Source organism: Psammomys obesus, unplaced genomic scaffold (assembly GCF_907164565.1).
Source record: "Psammomys obesus unplaced genomic scaffold, mPsaObe1.curated_primary_1811, whole genome shotgun sequence".
Classification (NCBI taxonomy): Eukaryota; Metazoa; Chordata; class Mammalia; order Rodentia; family Muridae; genus Psammomys; species Psammomys obesus.
The window spans coordinates 27,795,507-27,814,655 of NW_026585797.1; the positions used below are offsets into that span (position 1 = coordinate 27,795,507).

Consider the following 19,149-nt stretch of genomic DNA (forward strand, 5'->3'; position numbering starts at 1 on the left):
CTGAGGAAGACACTGGATGCCAGCCTCTAGACCCCAAAAGACCCAAGTGTGCATATGGACTTACACATGTGAACACACATCCACAGACACCCACATACACATCACTTACGTGGAAAAATCACAACAAAAAAGAGCAGTGTTATGTTATTGTATCTCTAATGAACATGGCATCCACCTTACAGTACAACAAACTGTCTCAGTGATTTTTCTCTCTGAACATAAATGCATTTTCATCCAGGCTATGATTACATAACATGTTTTCTTTTTCTTTATTTTATAAAGAAACCTTTAATTTCTCGGAGGAGCTCCGTTATTCCTGGTATTCTGTTCTGTCCACACTGTCAGGCTATTTTGTAATGAGTATCTTGGGGGTATTTTATGGTATAATAACTCAAGAGAAAAAAAATTCTCATTAAATCTCGGAAGCAGGAAGTACTCTGATTACAGGGAAACAACAAATTCAATGGAAGAACTGAATTGGAGTGTTAAATTTCTCTGTTTTCTTTCTGGTAGAAATTTATTTTTGAGTTGTGAAATAAAATAGGAAAGTGATATATATTGAGACAATGTCACCAAAGGGACTGATTATCACATTGATTTGTCACAGAGCATCTGCAAAACCCACCAATAGCTCTAAGTGTATACACAAAAGAGAGGAAGCCCCATCGAAATTTCATGCATAAGTAGATTATGTTGGATCTTTTCATGCAAAGGAAAAGGCCTGGATGTCAAATGGACAAATAACAAAATCCATTTCCTAGTGTGGAAACTGTTACTGCCCCATTTTGTAGATGAGAACAGTGTGCCAGAGGTTACATAATTTAATCAGCATGCCTCCAACACAGGCCCCCAAGGCAGTATTTCCTCTCATACATCTTCTCCATTAGAACGAGATTTCCAGAACTGTAAGGAATTTGTCGCTACTCTTATGTCTTCAGTGTCTAGAAACATGGAAACAGTTAAGTCCTCTGTAAGTTTGCTAATAGAAATACAAAAACAAACAAACAAAAACGATTTGAATCCATCCTCTTATCACTGCTTCGAGGGGAAGATTCACATGAAATGGCCCTTCTCTGAATTTTATCATCCTAGAAGTCAAGAGTGTTTATCTTTTAAAGATTTGAAGCTTATGTAAAATGTATCAATTGAGCAATATATTTAAATAACATTGTGACATTACAGCATTTGCATAAGCTTAGCTGTAAAAGTATTTCTTTCTCTAAGTATTAATACCAATTACATTGTTTCTATATTTGGTAACAATTTTACTTATAGCTGTTTGACTTGGGTTTTAATTTGCAGGAATTTAGCTCATAATAGAAGTAACTGAGATGGATATATTTCACCAACTGAGATGGTGGGATATTTCTCATTTCTCAATCTGGGGTTTTATTTCATGACATTTTGTTTAACAGAGCTCCATTCACACCTCAACAATAGATATAATGCCATAGTTTTTTGTTTTGTTGGTTGGTTGGTTATTTTTCTTTAATATGAAACGTCAGTGCTATAGTTTTAAGAATATCAGTGACCTATTTGCAAAACTTTCTAAATACACTGCAATGTCCACATAACTAAATTTCTTATGGAGGATATTTTTAGAATCTGCCATAAAGATAATTATAAAAAGCAAAACACAAAATTCAGTAAAAGAACACATGAAACATAGTTTCTGTGAGCTATGCACACTTGAGCTTGAACTCCACCTGAGTGATACTAAGTACATTAGTAAAAGCAGCAAAAAGATATCACAGAGGCAACTGGAACCCACTGTACGAACTGTGAAGAATCAAATTGTCTGACACAAGGAAATGACATCTTGTTCTTGAGCAAGGAGCTTTATTCTCCTGTCTAAATAGCTCCCCACAGTGTGAGTTGACCTTAAGTGTCATGTACTTGGAAACAACAAAATGCATGACTCATTAATCAACAATATCTGACACAATGAGCAACACAGACAGTAAATCCAAAAGCCACCAAATGACCGATTGACTTTTGAAAATGTTTGCAAACATCTATTCTGTTCCTCAGTTAAACATCAGTCACCAATAGGACCTGTCAATTCCTATTCCTTTGTTTTGGTGTTTCCTTAATAGAAAATCCAGAAGGAAAGAGAAAGACTAGAAGTTTGCAACCTTGAGAAAGGCACAACAATATCACTGAGGAAATACAATTACTTGAGTTGGGTTTAAATTAAAGTATAAAAATGACAAACCCATAACCCAACAGATAGTATTGGTAATGTTTCATTGCTAAAAGTAACAAGTTACTGTAAATAGTGGGAAATTAATATCAAGTTAGCTACAGACAGCCAACAAGTCTATAAGGTTCCATAAACTGAGTTGGAATTCAAAAAATTAGAAACTAGATGTATGAAGAGATAATTATACGAGCACAAGTGACTCTTATATGTCAGGACCACAAAATTTCAAAGCCAAACATAAAGATAACAATATGAAACTTAATTGATTCAAGGCTTCAGGGCCTTCAGAATATATAGCTGTAATGTACAATTTCCATGTCAGAGAAAAATCTTTAAATGATTAAGCTATATCTTCATTTGTATTATTTTGTTGGACAGCAGAAATGATCAAATTCCCTTCCCACTGTATTCCTGTCTTCTTCTGTACAGTAAAAAGGACTCTGTAAGTATCTTCTCTAGGCGCATTCTCCTAAACGGGTTTTCAGTATGTGAATAAAAATAAAATAAAATAAAATAAAAAGATATTGCTGCTTACTAGGATAATCAGTGAATTAGTAAAATGCATCTTACCCAGCGTCAAACCACCAGGTAAAATTCCTCTATATTGATTGACTTATGATGATGCCTGAAACATCAAATTTGTTTTCCAGAACTAAAGTAACTTGCTTTTTGGTTTGCTTTTTAGATTCTTGCCTTCCCACCTGTCGAGGCTGATTCAGAGAAAGCCTGATGACAAGCAGATACTATGACCCATTCATTAATAAGAAGGCATAAAACTGTTGTCTCCCGGGAAATGTATAACAAAAGACGCACCCACTCTATCTCGGATGGCCAAACTCTCCTCAGAGACCCACAGGGCTTCTTTTTGCCTGTTTGCCTAAGGGATATCTCCTCAAATAGTTCTTACCTAAATGTTCAATCTGCCTCAGTGGCCCTTTATCCACAAACATGAAACTGATAACAATTCACTGTTATAAAATCGAAATGACTTCCCATCTGAGGTATTTTGTAAACTTTTAAAGAAACCGCCACACACATGATAGGTATGAAGGCCAGTGCTGAGTAAGAGTTATTTTTGCAGAATTAAATCAGCTTCTCCACCAACACAGCTAAAACACTTGCACTCTGTGATGAAAGCTCATATTTGGAGTAGAGACATAGACATTTCATTTGAATTACAGAGAGGGAAAATTTCCCTTTAGCATTAGTTAAAGGTAAAATCTCACTGCTGAAGACACCACACACTTTTGGAAACAGGACACAGAGTCACTGAGCTGGAACTGACCTGAAACCCTTCTCCAGCAGATAACAGTAATAATTAAAGAAGTCACAAATCTGAAAAAGAGTGCAAGTTCATGGGAAAAATTTGGGGGAAAAAAGTGAAATGTTGTAAAACAGTACTGATGTGTAAAATTTTCAAAAAATAAAATTTTAATTTTAAAAGATGAATAACCTTACCAGGCCACAGAAGAAGACAATGCAGCCATTCCTGATGTGATCTGATAGACTAAGATCAGAAGGAAGACGAGGAGAACCTCCCCTATCAGTGGATGTGGGGAGGAGCATGCATGAAGAAAGGGGAGGTAGGGTGGGATCGGAAGGGGAGGAGGGAGGGGCTTATGAGGGGATACAAAATGAATAAAGTGTAATTAAGAATAATAATAATAATAAAAAAAGAAAAAAGATGAATAACAGAGTTGGTCTTTTCATTAAGAAAACAAGAAAAAAAAACTTTGCTTAATTGTATACTCTTGACTTCCATGTGTTATTGATTAATTGATTAAGCCAGTTAAGATCACCATGAAATCTTGAACTTGCTAACAGGTGCCGATCAAAGCACCAGCAATGCAAACAGTAAATCTTCAGTAAATAACCTTCAAATCTCTGCCCTTGTGGAACCAATGTTGCAGTAGCTAATATGTAAAACCAGTCAATAAGAAGGAGGTTCTAGTTCTGGGTTACCTCATGCAGGATTATCTTTTGTAGTTCCATCCATTTGCCACACATGGTATATACTCACTTAAAAGCGGATGTTAGCCATGTCATAAAGGATAACAATACCGAAATTCACATACCTAAAGAAACTAATTAACAAAGAGGAGCCTAGGGAGGATGCTTAATTCTCCTTCCGAACGGCAAATAGAATAGACACGGGAAGCAACTGAAAAGAAGAAACAGGACAGGAACCTACCATAGATGTCCTATGAAAGACTCCACCAGCAGGGGCTCAAAGCAGATACTGAGACTCACAGCCAAACTTTCGTCAGAGCTCAGACTGTTTTATGGAAAGGGGAGTGGGGGATAAAAGGACCTGGAAGGGACCGGAGCTCCAAAAGGAGACTAACAAAACCAACAAATCTGGGCCCAGGGGGGCCTGCAGAGACTCATGCACCTACCAAGGACCATGTAAGGAGAGGAGCTAAGTTTTCTGCTCAGATATAGCCCATAGGCAGCTCAGCCTCCATGTTGGATCCATAGTAAAGGGAGCAGGGGCTGTCTGTAACATGGACTCTGTTCGCCCTTTGGGGCAGCCTTGTCAGGCCATAGAAGAAGAGGATGCAGGCAATCCTGATGAGATTTGATAGATTTGGGGTCAGGTGGTAAGGAAGGAAGGATCCCCCTTTCTGAGGATTAGGGGAGGAGGATTGAAAGGAAGAGGGGGAAGAGTGGGATTGGGAGGAGATGAGAAAGAAGGCTACAATCAGGATATAAAGTGAATAAATTATTTTAAAATAAATTTAAAAAGGAGGTTCCATCAAGATGTGCCATGGGGAAGAAACAGAGTACAAACAGAAGGCTATAGAGATGGGTAAACATAGTAAAAGGGGCACCAATAAGACTGAGATCATAAAGAAAAACCTAAGGAGGTGATGAAACAAGTCAAATAGGAGAAAAGTGGAATGGACTATTAATGCCATGAGGTGGAAGTATACTAAACAAGTTCCTGGAATAGCAGAAAATGTCATTTATAACAGTGGAAAGAAATGAAAAAAAAGCTGTGTAACATATGAAAGTGGAAAACAAATCACTAAAGAAAAAATGTATGGTATTCAAAAAGTAAAACTCAGGGGCAAGCCAACCAACATAATGAAAGAGAAGATAAAATCTCAGGCATTGTAGACAAGATAAAAGTCATGATAAAAAGATAAAAGATACAACCTAGAACCTCTGCTCAGATGTGGCCCATGGTAGCTCAGTAACCAATTGGTTTCCTATAATAAGGGAAACAAGGACTATTTCTAACAGGAACTCAATAGCAGGCTCTTTGACCTCCCCAGCCCCAAGGGAGGAGCAGTACTGTTAGGCCACAGAGGAGGAAATTGCAGCAATTCCTGAAGATACCTGACAAAACAAGGTCAGATGAAAGGGGAGGAGGTCCTCCCCTATCAGTGGACTTGGAAAGGGGCAGGGAGGAAATGAGGGAGGGAGGGTGGGATTGGAGAGGGAATGAGGGAGCGGGATATAGCTGGGATTCAGAGTTAACAAAATGTAACTAAGAAGAAAAATAAAATTAAGAAAAAAAAAGAACATGAGGAAAAAAAAAAGATAAAAGGCATGAATAAAGAAAATGTTAAGTCCAAAAAATTCCATGCACAAAATATCTAGTACATCTAGGGCACTATGCAAAGACCAAATCTATGAATAATAGGAATAGAGGACGGAGAAAAAACCCAGGCCAAAGGCACAGAAAATATTTCCCACAAAGTCATGAAAGAAAAGGTCTCCAAACTAAAGAAGTTACTTATCATATTAGAAGCACACAGGACACCAAATAGACTGGACCAGAAACAGAATTACCCATGAGAAATAATCAAAATATGAAACATACAAAACAAATAAAGTATTAAAACTACCAAAGAGAAATACCAAATGACATTTAAAGCAGAGCTATTTGAATGCCATCTGACTTTTTAATGGAGACATTAAAAGCAAGAATGGCCTGGACAGATGTTCTACAAATTCCAGAGACCACAGATGCAAGCTCAAACTACTCTACATAGCAAAACCTTCAAAATCAATAGGTGGAAAAAGAATGACATTCCACAATAAAAGCAAATTCAAGCAGTATCTATCTACAATTCCAACTTTACAAAAGGAGCTAAAAGAAAAATTTTAATGTGAAAGTTTAACAGAAATTGTGGTACATTTACACAATGGAATACTACTCAGCAATTAAAAACAAGGAAATAAAAAAATTTGCAAGCAAATGGTGGAATCTAGAAGAGAGCATCCTGAGTGAGGTATCCCAGAAGCAGAAAGACACACATGGTATATACTCACTTATAAGTGGGTACTAGACCTATAGGATAGGATAGACATACTAAAATCTGTATACCTAAAGAAGTTAAACAAGAAGGAGGACCTGGGGTCAGATGATCAATCCTCACTTAGAAAGACAAATGGAATACACAGGGGTCTTCCCAGAGACTCATACTCCAACCAAGTACCAAGGATGGAGATAACCTAGAAGCCCTGCACAGATGTAGCCCATGGCAGTTTAGTGTCCAAGTGGGTTACATAGTAATGGGAAGAGGGACTGCCTCTGACATAATCTGATTGTCCGGCTCTTTGATTACCTCTCCCTGAGGGGGGTGCAGCCTTACCAGGCCACAGAAGATGACAATGCAGCCACTCCTGATGAGATCTGATAGACTAAGATCAGAAGGAAGGAAAGGAGGACCTCCCTTATCAGTAGACTTGGGGAGGGGCATGCGTGAAGAAGGAGGAGGGTGGGTGGGACTGGAAGGGGAAGAGGGAGGGACTTATGGGGGGATACAAAGTGAATAATGTGTAATTAATAAAATTAAATTTAAAAAAAAGAAAGACAAATGGGATGGACAAATGGGATGGACATTGGAAGTAGGAGAAAACAAGAAACAGGACAGAAGCCTACCATAGAGGGCCTCTGAAAGACTCTACCTAGCAGTGTATCAAAGCAGAAGATGCTGAGACTCATAACCAAATTTTGGGCAGAGTGTAGGGAGTCATATGAAAGAAGGAGAGTTAGTAAGATCTGGAGAGGACAAGAGCTCCACAAGGACCAAATATATCTGAGCACAGGGGTCTTCTATGAGACTGTTTCTTCAACCAAGGACCATGCATGGATATAGCCTAGAACTCCTGCGTGGATGTAGCCCGTGGCAGCTCATTATCCAAATGGGTACCCTAGTAAGGAGAACAGTGACTGTCTTCGACTTGAAATAAATGGCTGGCTCTTTAAACCCTCCCCTCCCCAAGGGAGGAGCAGCCTTGCCAGGCCACAATGGAGGACATTGCATCCAGTCCAGATGAGACCTAGTAAGCTAGGGTCAGATGGAAGGGGAGGAGGACCTCCCCTATCAGTGGACTTAGAGAGGGGCATGGGAGGAGATGAGGGAGGGAGGGTAGGATTTGGAGGGAATCAGGAAGGGGGCTACAACTGAGATGCAAAGCTAATAAAATGTAATTAATGTAAAAATAAAAATTTAATTAAAAAAGAGAAAAGTTTAACCAAAGATAACAAGGAATAAATAATTTCACAGTAAACTGAAAGGGTGGGGAAAAAACACAGCATAATATTTGAATCAACAAACACTACTCACTGGTAACTCAGCATCACTGATCTCATTGTCCAATAAAAAGACATAGATTAACAGACTGAATCTGAAAACAGGATTCACTTTTCCATTGCATCCAAGAAACACCTTAGCATCAGGGACATACATCATCTTAGGGTAAAATTATAGAAAAGGTATTCTAAGAAAATAGACTTAAGAAGCAAACTGGTATAGCTATTTTAATGTCTGTCAAAATAAGTTACCAACCAAAACTCATTAGAAGAGATAAGAAAGGTCACTATCAAAGGAAAAACCCATCAAGATGATATTGCAATTCTAAACATCTATGCACCAAACACATGGACACCTAAGTTCATAAAAGAAACACTACTATAGTTAAAAACCACATTTTGACCCTCACACAGTAATAGTGGGTGACTTCAATACCCATTTTCAACAATAGACAGACCATCCAGAGAAAAACATAATGGAAAAATTTTGTAACTAAATGATGTACTAAATTAAATGGACCTAAAGATAAGTACAGAACATTTTATCTAAACACAAAAGAATGTACCTTTTTCTCAGAAGCTCATGAAGCTTTCTCCAAAACTGATGACTTACTTGACACAAAGTCACGCTTCAACAGATAAAAGAAAATTGAAATAACACCTTGAATCCTATATGAAGACTAAGGACTAAAGTTGACTATCAACAGCAAAAGAAAGAACAGAAAGATCACAAACTCATGGAAACTGAACAACTCACTGCTGGATGAAAAAATGGGGAAAGGCAGAAATTAGGAAAGACATTAAAGACTTTCTTAGAATTGAATGTAAATGAATACACAATGTACCCAAACTTATGATATAGAAGGAGCATTCTAAAAGATAATTTCACAGCACTAAGTGGCTACATTAAAAAAAAAAAAGGCTACATCTCATATTAGTAACTTAATGGCATACATGAAAACTCTAGAACAAAAGAAAGAAATGAAACTCAATAGGAGTAGATGGTAACAAAAAACAAACAAACAAACAAACAAAAAAAACCAAACAACTCTGGGCTGAAATAAATAAAATAGAAAAACAAAACAAAACAAAAAGAACCAATGAGCAAATTAAACCAAATCTTCAATAAGCAAGTTACAACATGTATAAACACAGAAGTTAAGCATAGAGTACAGGAATAGCAGGGACACATGAAATATCCTAGGATAGAGAAATAGAATAAATATTTATGGATGGATGAGGAAGACGCAGGAATGGGAAGATTAAACAGGGAGAGAGAGAGGAAAAAAAAGGGACAATGGAGTAAAAGGGAGCCTGACAACTAAAACTAAAGGCCATTTGAAGGCCATATGGAAATCAGATTCAGCACAAGCTTCTTAAAATATGTATATGTATGAAGGCGATCCAAATAAAATTGCCAAATAACAAGGGAGAAACAGCTCCAACATCACTTATCTCCAAATGAAGCTTCCTATATGTGCAATCATTCGCTTCTCTCTATCATGTATTTTTTGTGCTTTTTTTTCTTTGTCTCTTTTCCTTCTGTTGTTTATTTTGTCCAATTCCAGCTTGTTTGGTTTATTCCTATCTTATTTTATTATTATTCTTTAGATGCTTGTCTTCTAAAAAGAGACAGAAAGGGAGTGGATTCAGATGGTAGATGAGGTGGGGAAGATCTTGGGGTAGTTAAGGGAGAGAAAAATCATAATCAGAATATATTTTATGAAAAACGTTTTTAATAAAAGAAAAATAGAAATAAAAATATACACACGTGCATGTGTGCAGACAGAATGCTCTCTGAACCAATACTTTGCCCTCTGCTCAGTATTTGGTGGCCTCATCTTATTTTAATGTAGCTTCCATTTTGAAGAAACAATCCACCAAATGAGAAATGCTACACTGATTTAATAATTAATAATCACATATCTTATGTTGTATGAGAGAAGAAAAGGTAACATTTAGGTGATATAGAGCACACACATTAAAATTTGGGGGTTTGGCAAAATATTAACTCTTCAATCAAGTTGAATATTTTTATTTTACTTAATATTTTCTCCTGAAATTATTTCCAGGGAGAGTTACTTAAATCAGTATAGATGTTTCTTGTAATCCTAATTTCTGTCTTTCAACCTTTGCCTAACCCAGTTGCTTTCTGTGAAGATGTGAGAATCACGCCGTGTTTAAGGTTATAGTCCACAGTACAGAACTTAGAAGTTTTCTTCTTCACACTCTTGAAGGATTGTGAACTGACCAAATGCAAACTAGTATTTTAGTGAAGCAAATTATGTAATTATATGTTTCTCCCTGCTTCAAACATGCAAATATTAGAAAAATTGAGACATTCCTGCCCAAGAGGAAACAATAATCTCTCTTCCTCTGTTTATTACCTCTGTTTATATGTTTCATTAGAAATTACTAATTTTTCAGATATAGCCCATCTGAACCCACCAACTCAAAATCTGCCATATGTAAAAAAACTACTGTTGACAGAATTGTAATCTTAACAGAAAGATGCTTTGCTGTTTTTAATTCTCTGTTGAAATAAATAACTGAATAATTAGATTAATTAAGAGTTTACTCGGGGTTACTAATACTGCATCCATGTCACATTAAAGAAAGAAATAAAAGCATTTCCTTTTGAAGTCACTTAACCAAGAGTGAGTTCAGATTAGAATTCTCTAGTTTATTTCATTTTCTGTCCATTGTCTGAATTTTCCCTGACTGAAGACTGTCTTGTGATTCTGTCCTGTGTGTCTGTTTGTGTGGCTGTCTCTGTCCCTAACAAAGTTTTCCTCTATCCACTTAACCTCTTAGAAAACATCTTGTGGAAAAGGAATGGGGGCTATTTTACAAAATTATTTATCAGAGTTTTACACGGGACTAAGGCAGTGGCTTCAACATACCCCAACTGGCCAGAAAACAAACAGTAATTCAGACATCATTGTTTCTGAACCAGTATCCAAATTTCTGTTAAAAATTTATGGTCTATATTCATTTTAGAAGATTGTTTTCAACCTCTGTATTTGTTGCTTTCAGCAAATGGTACACATGCATTGTTCTAAGCATGGAAGAGTGCATAACGTAAGATTAGAGCTATGCATTATCATAGGTTGCGAAAGTGGATTACGTGGGAAATCCAAGGCAAGTGATGTTGATGGTTACATTGTTCTCTTAAGAGAAAACTGAACAAACAGCTGAACATGCAGTAGAATAGAAGTCTCAAGTCTTCAAGATGTATTAGTCTTAAATTTTCAAGGACCTCAAATGTATATTATTAACTCTATGATGTCTTGCAAAAATCCCATTCTCTTAGAGTGTAAGAGATGTTCTATCATAATACTTTGCCTCAAAGAACTCCCTCAAGAGATCAAATAGTAAATAACGTGCAATGGCGCACAAACAACATATGATAGAAATAGTTATTACATTTAAGCCAAATAATAAAGTATTTGGTATATTTTAAACACATATATAACTTTCCTTTAGATATTATTGGAACTTTAAAGACAAAATAATTGTATATTTTTAGTTTTATTTATTTTAAAATTTATTTTAATACAATTATAAAAACTTGCAACTAAAAACATCATGAAATGACACAAGATCAGAAACAAGATAACGGCTTGAACCTGTGTGTGATGTGTAAATTAATTATGTGTGGATCACTGGGATTTTTAAAAATAGTTGGGGACTGGTTCATACTAAAATTTAGTTAGGTTTTATCTAGGTCTATTTTATTCACAAAAATAATGTTGACACAATCAACAATTCTGAAAACAAAAAGGACAGAAGTTTTTGTGTGGAGATCTGAAACTAAGTCAAATATAAATACCTTCTACATGGTCAACATTTCCCAACCCTTGCTGTAAAGGGTTGTTATTAAAGCAAAAACTGTTTGATCTATAAATGATTTTCATGTCTATAGTAACATTTGTAGTCTTTTGAGCAAAATGTCCAGTTTGAGCATTTCACGACACAGAAATGCAGTTTTTACATTTTTCCTACATCTAGGTGGATTTACTCCCATATTTCTTGAATTAAAACAAAACAAAACAAAACAAAAAAACCTACATGGCATTATGTGTGGGCCTAACTTCTGGATTTTTATGAACTAACATTTTGGATGTGTGTAAGGCTGTAAAGGCAGTGGGCTGCTAACACAGCAAAGCCAAGGAAGTCCTGCTTGTATTTCTATTTATTCATCCAATCTGAAGTTCTGAGCAATGACCGATCGCTACCGTGTGGGATGGGAAGCTGTTTTCCTCAGCCAAAGTCAAGAAAAGTCCATTCGTTCCACGTGTGCCCCTTCTGTGACAGCCTCACGGGATCAAAGAGCTCTGCTATTTCAGGCTACCTGCGCACAAAGCCAGTCTAACCTGGAACGCCTGAGGCTGACTGATGTGAGGTGTCGATATCAGTCCACCTAAAAGTTAAAACAGCCCATGATGGCTCTTGAGTCATTTCACTGTGTGTGTTGGGAATCTTTCTGGAATGTCATCACGACGCAGAGCAACTTTTCAAAGAATAGTTAATGTACGCACACACAATGGAAGAAGCAAAGGGTTAATATGAACCAAACCAACCAGGCAGAATTTACTTAAAGTAGCAGAGGTACAAAGTCTCCCCACAGATTTCCTCATAAAACATCCTTAAAGGACCATAGGTATGGTGTTAAGCCTGAAGTTGTGTGTAGAAATAGAAACAGCCTGCCATGGTTCTAAAGGTTTCTTTGGGCAGTGACTCATATCTGTGTTTCCTGAAGCTGAAGCTGATTCCCCTTTTCATGGTGCTATACCATCTATTCTGTTCCCCTGGGAATGCTACAGACACCTTAAATGCTTGTTTGACCATGTAACCTGCATACCCAAATTAGAGTGAACACCTTACATGGCTTTTCTCTTCAGTGATATGAAAATTTTAATACTGTAAACAAGCATTTTCTATGAAGTGGCTAATGGAATGCTTCTCCCCACACAAATGCAAACTGCTGAAACTAAGTCATGGATGCCCATTTCAACAGTTTGCTTGAAAACTTCTACTTAACACCTCTATACTGTTTTAACATAGTGTTCTGTTTTAAATAGCATGACCTGAAGTCGCTGCACTGATCTTGCACAATACACAATGCTATCTGAAAATCGTCAAACCACACCCTTAGATATCCTTTTTCAAAAGATATATCCATGTTACCCTTTCAATACTGAAGAATATGTTGGGTTTTATTTATTTATTTATCTATTTATTTATTTATTTTTGGAATAGAGTGCCAGTAAATGGAGTATGATATTACTGATCCTTTATTCTGTTTCTGAAGAGGGACTTCTTCATACTCCTTAGAGTATATTTTGTGATATTATCTTATTTAGTAGCCAACAAAATGTGTCACTGAAAACATGATAAGAAGAATTCTTTATTTTTAAGCCAGTTTTGGAAGCAACTATTCTTGAAACAACCAAAAGAAAGATATAAGAGATGGAACAGACAAAGTGAAAAATGAATAGGAATTTGGCAAGGGCTCAGAAGTAGAGCACCTGCCGGGCACACTCAGGGCTGGGCTCAATGCCCAGCACCATTTTTTAAAATGAAGAGAACACTGGTGCACTGGACTATTCCAGTTTGAGTTCACAAATGTCAAGTAATGAGACCATTTAAAAGGCAAAATACAGGTTTCAATTTAAAAAGTAGAATCTGTCAGGACCATCTATTGATCCAGAACACTGGCATACCTACTTATTAGGTCATGTACCATCAACACTGCTACATGATGTAAAATATCACAATAGAAAAACATTTACCTAAACATTGCTTTAGCTGATGCTGAAGGGAAAATTTATAAATTTGAACAAATATTCTTTGACTAAGCAGCTTCAAAACCATTGTTGCAAAATCAGAAGGCATCACTGTTTTAATTCGTTCATTCATTTTTAAAATATTGCACACCATCTAGCCAACTTTCAGTTGCTCATTCAAAGAGGAGCAGACACTTGGCAATGCCAAATGTGGGATTAGGAGAGAGTGTAAATGATACTAGTTATTTTTATATGTGACACGAACTTTTTGATAGGAGGAGGATGCTGGCTATGCTGGATGACATCTAAAGCTGATAGGATTCTGAAAACCATCAACAAACGATGCATTTAAAGAGAATAAGATTGCCTGTCTGAGCTTATTTTGGTTTTGGTTTATTCCAGTGACTCCTTCTTCCAGATGTATGCTTATATCATGAAGAAAGTCCAGCGCTATGGAGAGTATGCCAGGAAGACAAAAGCATACACATTACTAAGTGGTGCGTCGGTTCTTATCCAGTGGAATTTCTCTGGCTTTTAATCCTCACTTCATTCAAATCCCTGCCACAAGGGTGGTGAGAGTACCCAGACCAACAATCACTATTATTCTGCACCCCACTGAAGGTTACCAATTTTAACGTATCTTTAAATAAGCAGACTAACTATCAAAGGTTTACGACCTTTGTGATTTTACAAGCCTTAGGACACCCATGTTGCTGCAGACCTAATTTGAGGCTGCATAATTTTATCTACATTTTTTGAAGTTTTTGGCTAATGAGTATGTCAAGATTGTTAGATGCCTTTACTAATACTGGTTTCCAAAAGTTTCTGAAGGTATTTTTCTTTTGAATGAATAATGGTCAATTCTCAATCTCAAAATTCATCCTGCCAGGAAAGTGATTAAATGTTTTCCTTTCTACACAGGAATTTAAAAATTAAATTAAGATATTTTTAACACTGACTATACTTACAAGATTTATGAAATAAGACTATGAATTATATACAACTTTTGAGTCTAGAGTTAAACTGTTATATGCTGTCTTTATGCTCTCCAATACATTTATTATGTCTGCCAGATGTCACGTTCTCTTTTAAACTTTTCTCAAAAGAAAATTTGAGCATAAAAGGACATGAGGATAATTAACCCAAAAGAAAAACTCATTTGTTCTTTATTGCCTGGAACCTATGTTATATTGAAATTTGTTGTTTCTTAAAAGGAAAAAAAGCCACATTCATTAAGGTGACACACATTTCAGATTTCATTTTATTATATATTGAAATCCCTTGAATAGGTATCCTGAAGTCTGTCAAATGGTCTCATTTTTATTTATTTCACTGAAAGTCATTTTCCATGCCATCTCAAAGCCTGTCATATCAAGAATTTATTAGAACTCAATAAAAATATATATACGTAGTATGTGAATATTTATGTTTTCCAGCAAGTGCTCAATGATAGGAAATTAGCCCCCGATTTGTGAGAGTTCAATTTTATGTTCAAAAATGATTCGGGAACTAATTTTCATTTTCTTGGGTGAGTTTTTGGGTAAAAATATTGTAAAGCACGTCAGACAGGGGTTACAACGGAATCTTAAGTAAATGCAACATTGTGAAGACAGGAGTTTAGACAAAAACCGGTTCTTTTTCAGAATTCCACATCTTGAGTGAGGAAACACATTTTCTTGAAAGACTGTGTAAATCAAACAACAGAGATAAGCTCAAGACTTTTTGTTTATCAGCTCATCATCCACTCTTTGTCTTCAGCTGCAGCCAGTGATGATTGTAGACTAGTTCCTCTGAAATGAAAATAGCTAAACAGGGAAACATTAATCATAACAATTTCCTGGAAATAACTGAGCTTACTGTGCCCAAAGTATCTTTGAATATTGACAGCATTTCAGAGAAAACAATGAAACAATTCACTATGATAGCAGAAATATGGCTTCATAGGAAACAAGGATACATTTAATTAAATTTTATAGTGTATGTGTCATTATGCTTCTTATTATAGTCCATATCACTGGCTCAAACTTAGGAGTCAATCTTTCCCAAATTAAATTACTACCAAAATTTACAAACTTGATGTGAAGACTATACTGTATTTACAAAGAACTTGGCACTTACAGAATAAATTATTGACTTTTTAAAATCTAGCCCAGGGCACCCATGGTTTAGGCAAATGTGAAAGCCAGATGCCTTATGCATTAATGCTACATTGACGTGAATAAGGTTTTGCAGCAGGTAAATGCCACCGCGCTGTCCCTGTTGCTGAAAGCCAGTACCTTCCATTTCTAATCCATGGAGTAGGGGTGGAAAAGTTCTCAGTCCAGAGAAAGTAAAGGCTGCATGTTTTCTTCTTCACTTTTATCCATGCGTTTTAGTGCTGTGGGGTCCACTACTGATTGAGATCTGGAAAGAATAAAGGCAAAGTCACTGCGTTAGCACCAATAATTATCCACATGACATTCTTTTCAGTCTTTTCTTCACCACTGCTTCTCCCAGGGCCCTGAATTCTCTTCCCCCACATCAGGGGATTTATGAACTGTGGATTCTATGCATTTGGAGTTCAGCATCAGAGAGAGCAAACAATCCTGTCTGGCCTCCTGGGATGTGAGCAGCAAGGAGGTCCAAGTAGAGAATAATAGGATTAATGTTCTGACAACTGAGAAGAAGGAGTCTTCTCTTTGAAATACTGAAAGTTTCTAGTTTCAGAGAGATATTTTCTAACAAAATATTTCCTGATGGAAAAATATACTAATGGGAAGATGATTTTGATGATGATTTTTTACATCATTAAGAGGCTTAATTCCTGCTTAAAAGTAACCTATAGACAAATCCAAAATATATATACAATTTATTTCTTTATTAGCTCTTAATTTTAATTACCATGTCAACAAAAAAAAATCAGAATTTGATTGTAATTTTATTATGTTTCCCACTGGAATACCTAAATAAAATAAACCATATGCTTGAACACTTCACAGAAAGGTTAAAGACTTATTTGGTCAGAAAGACTCTAAAATTAAGACAGCACATAATTTGAAAACACCACAGACATATATGTGCATGCTCTTGTTAGCAAGGTGGAGTTATATTCCAGTTCATCAGTAGAAAACAGCATGAGAATGGGAAGGAAAGAAAACAATGGCACATGCTAATATTGTGGCCAGAAGACACCATTTTAATGGCTATGGCATTAAAAAGCAGCTGCCCTTTTAGAAGCCCTTTTAGAAGCCTCCCTGGTAGTGATGAATTCTTTCCCATTGCTGCATTCTAGCATATTGCCGTTTCCTGTAGCAATGGAGGAACAACGTGCCTCTTAGCAGACTTCGTTAACTCCTGGAAAGGAAGACTCACAGCTAAATTACAATTGCACATGCTAATAAAAAGGAATGTAATGGAACTAATTATATTTTTAAGATTCACAAGATACACCAATAAAATGAATCATGTATTTAAATAAACAATTCTGTTTTAAAAAAATAAAAATAGGAGTTTTTTTTAAGTGTAGACGGTGTTTGTTTCCTAAATAAATTTCCTTTTATCCGAATACTAAATAGGTGCTAGATCTTAGAAAACATACTGATTAAACTTTTCTGTGTTTCTCTGTGTGTTTTCAAGAAAAAGGATAAATGAATAAAGAGGAGAACAAGGGGGAAAAGAAGACAGAAAAGTGGAGAAGCAGAAGGGAGAGTCACAGTGTAAAATGCATAGGAAGATTTGAATGTCTCAATTTCTAACAAATGAATTTCCCATCAAAAATAATGGCACCAAGCATTCAACATAAAGAGTAACAAGCATATAGAAAATTGATTCTTTACAGAAAACAAAACATATCACAAAATACAACTACTAGTAAGATTTTGAACTCTGTATTAATCAGCTTCAATAAGCAAATGTTAAAGCTGTTTAAGCTTCACAAAGCCCACTGTTAAACTATTTGTGTTTGAACCAAGAAATCTGGACACAGGTGTCTTTTCTGAGACTGATACTCCAACCAAGGACCATTCATGGATATTACCTAGAACCCCTGCTCAGATGTAGCCCAGGGCAGCTCAGTATCCAAGTAGGTTCCCTAGAAAAGGGAACAGGGACTGTCTCTGACATGAACACAGTGGTTGGCTCTTTGATCACCTCCCCTGAGAGGGGAGCAGCCTTGCCAGGCCACAGAGGAGAACAATGCAACCAGTCCTGATGAGACCTGATAAGCTAGGGTCAGATGGATGGGGAGGAGAACCTCCCCTATCAGTGCACTTGGAGAGGGGCATGGGAGGAGATGAAGGAGGGAGGGTGGGATGGGGAAGGAATGAGAGAGAGGGCTACAGCTGAGATACAAAATGAATAAACTGTAATTAATACATAAAAATAAAAATTTAATTAAAAAACTATTTGTGTTTACCATAATATTCTATTAAGACACACATCATACACACATACATTATTTTAAGTTTATGGAATCTGACATTTTAATAACATAAAAGAATATGGTAATTTTCCTATCCAAATTGGAATTAAAGCGTTACATTTTTTTTTTCCTCAGGCACTACAGTTATCAGAACTATTGATGGGCAAATATTGCCTCCATGTGCACAACAATTTCACAAGAATAAGAAAAAAGAAATTCAAAAGGATGATTAAGGTTGTCATTGGTATTTTGTTGCCTCTACTGTACTATTACTTAGCTTAGGCTTTTATTCTTATCTCTCTTATGTGCAAGAAGAGGGTGGTTTTGTAAGGTCACAACTATTACTAAAAGGTTTATTCCAGCCATGATAAAGGAAACTATCTACCATTGATTTACCACTTATATCCACAAGTGCTGTATAACTCCTACTGTCTCTGCAATAAAAAACTTAGTTCATATTTAAAGTGAGTTAGGGGATGGGGAAATAACTCTGTGGGTTAAATGCCTGCCAGGCAAAGACAAGGTCCTGAATTTGGGTCCTTAACACCTGATTATAGCTGAGTGTTTGCTGCTGCCTCTAAACCCAGGCAGGGATGCAGAAACAGGAGGATGCCTGAAGCTCATGGGTTAGCCAGCATAGTAAAAATGGTGAACTCTCATTCAATGAACGATCCTGTTTCAAGCAATAAGGTAGGAACAGTTAAGGAAGACTCATGACATTGACCTCTGCCTCCATACTCATGTACACTCACCCACACACACATACCTACACAAGTACACACACATGAACATAAACATACGAAAAAGCAAAGTAACTTAGATTTAGTAATCCAACATTCATTTATGCAGTAACTATGCAGATGTAACAGGCTAAAATAATTTAGACCTGCATTTCACAGACAAGTTGCCTTTGTAGCTAATTCACTTGCTTTGTAGTCATGGCAAAGCTATTAAAAATTCCTAAGATTATTTTTTATATGTAAAATTTAGGGATAACTTCTACTTTACATTGACAGAATGAGGATAAAACATAACACATACCTAAACCACACACACACACACACACACACACACACACACACAACCAGCAGAAAGGGTTAAGGAAATGGTTCACAGAGATGATAGTCTATTCACTGAGATTATAACTGGAATTCATTAGCCTTCTTATATCTTATTGTCCTTATCAATAAGATGGGACAAGTACTATCTT

General features: G+C 36.4%; 1 protein-coding gene across 1 annotated transcript in view; it reads right to left on the reverse strand.

The window, feature by feature from the left end:
• Positions 1 to 13,159: 13,159 nt before the first annotated feature.
• Clvs2 (clavesin 2) overlaps positions 13,160 to 19,149 on the reverse strand; it is a 91,096-nt gene continuing 85,106 nt past the window's right edge. The window contains exon 6 of the mRNA XM_055599475.1: positions 13,160 to 15,943. Coding sequence (XP_055455450.1) covers positions 15,856 to 15,943 — 88 coding nt within the window. The 3' untranslated portion in view covers positions 13,160 to 15,855. The remainder of the gene's footprint in view (positions 15,944 to 19,149) is intronic.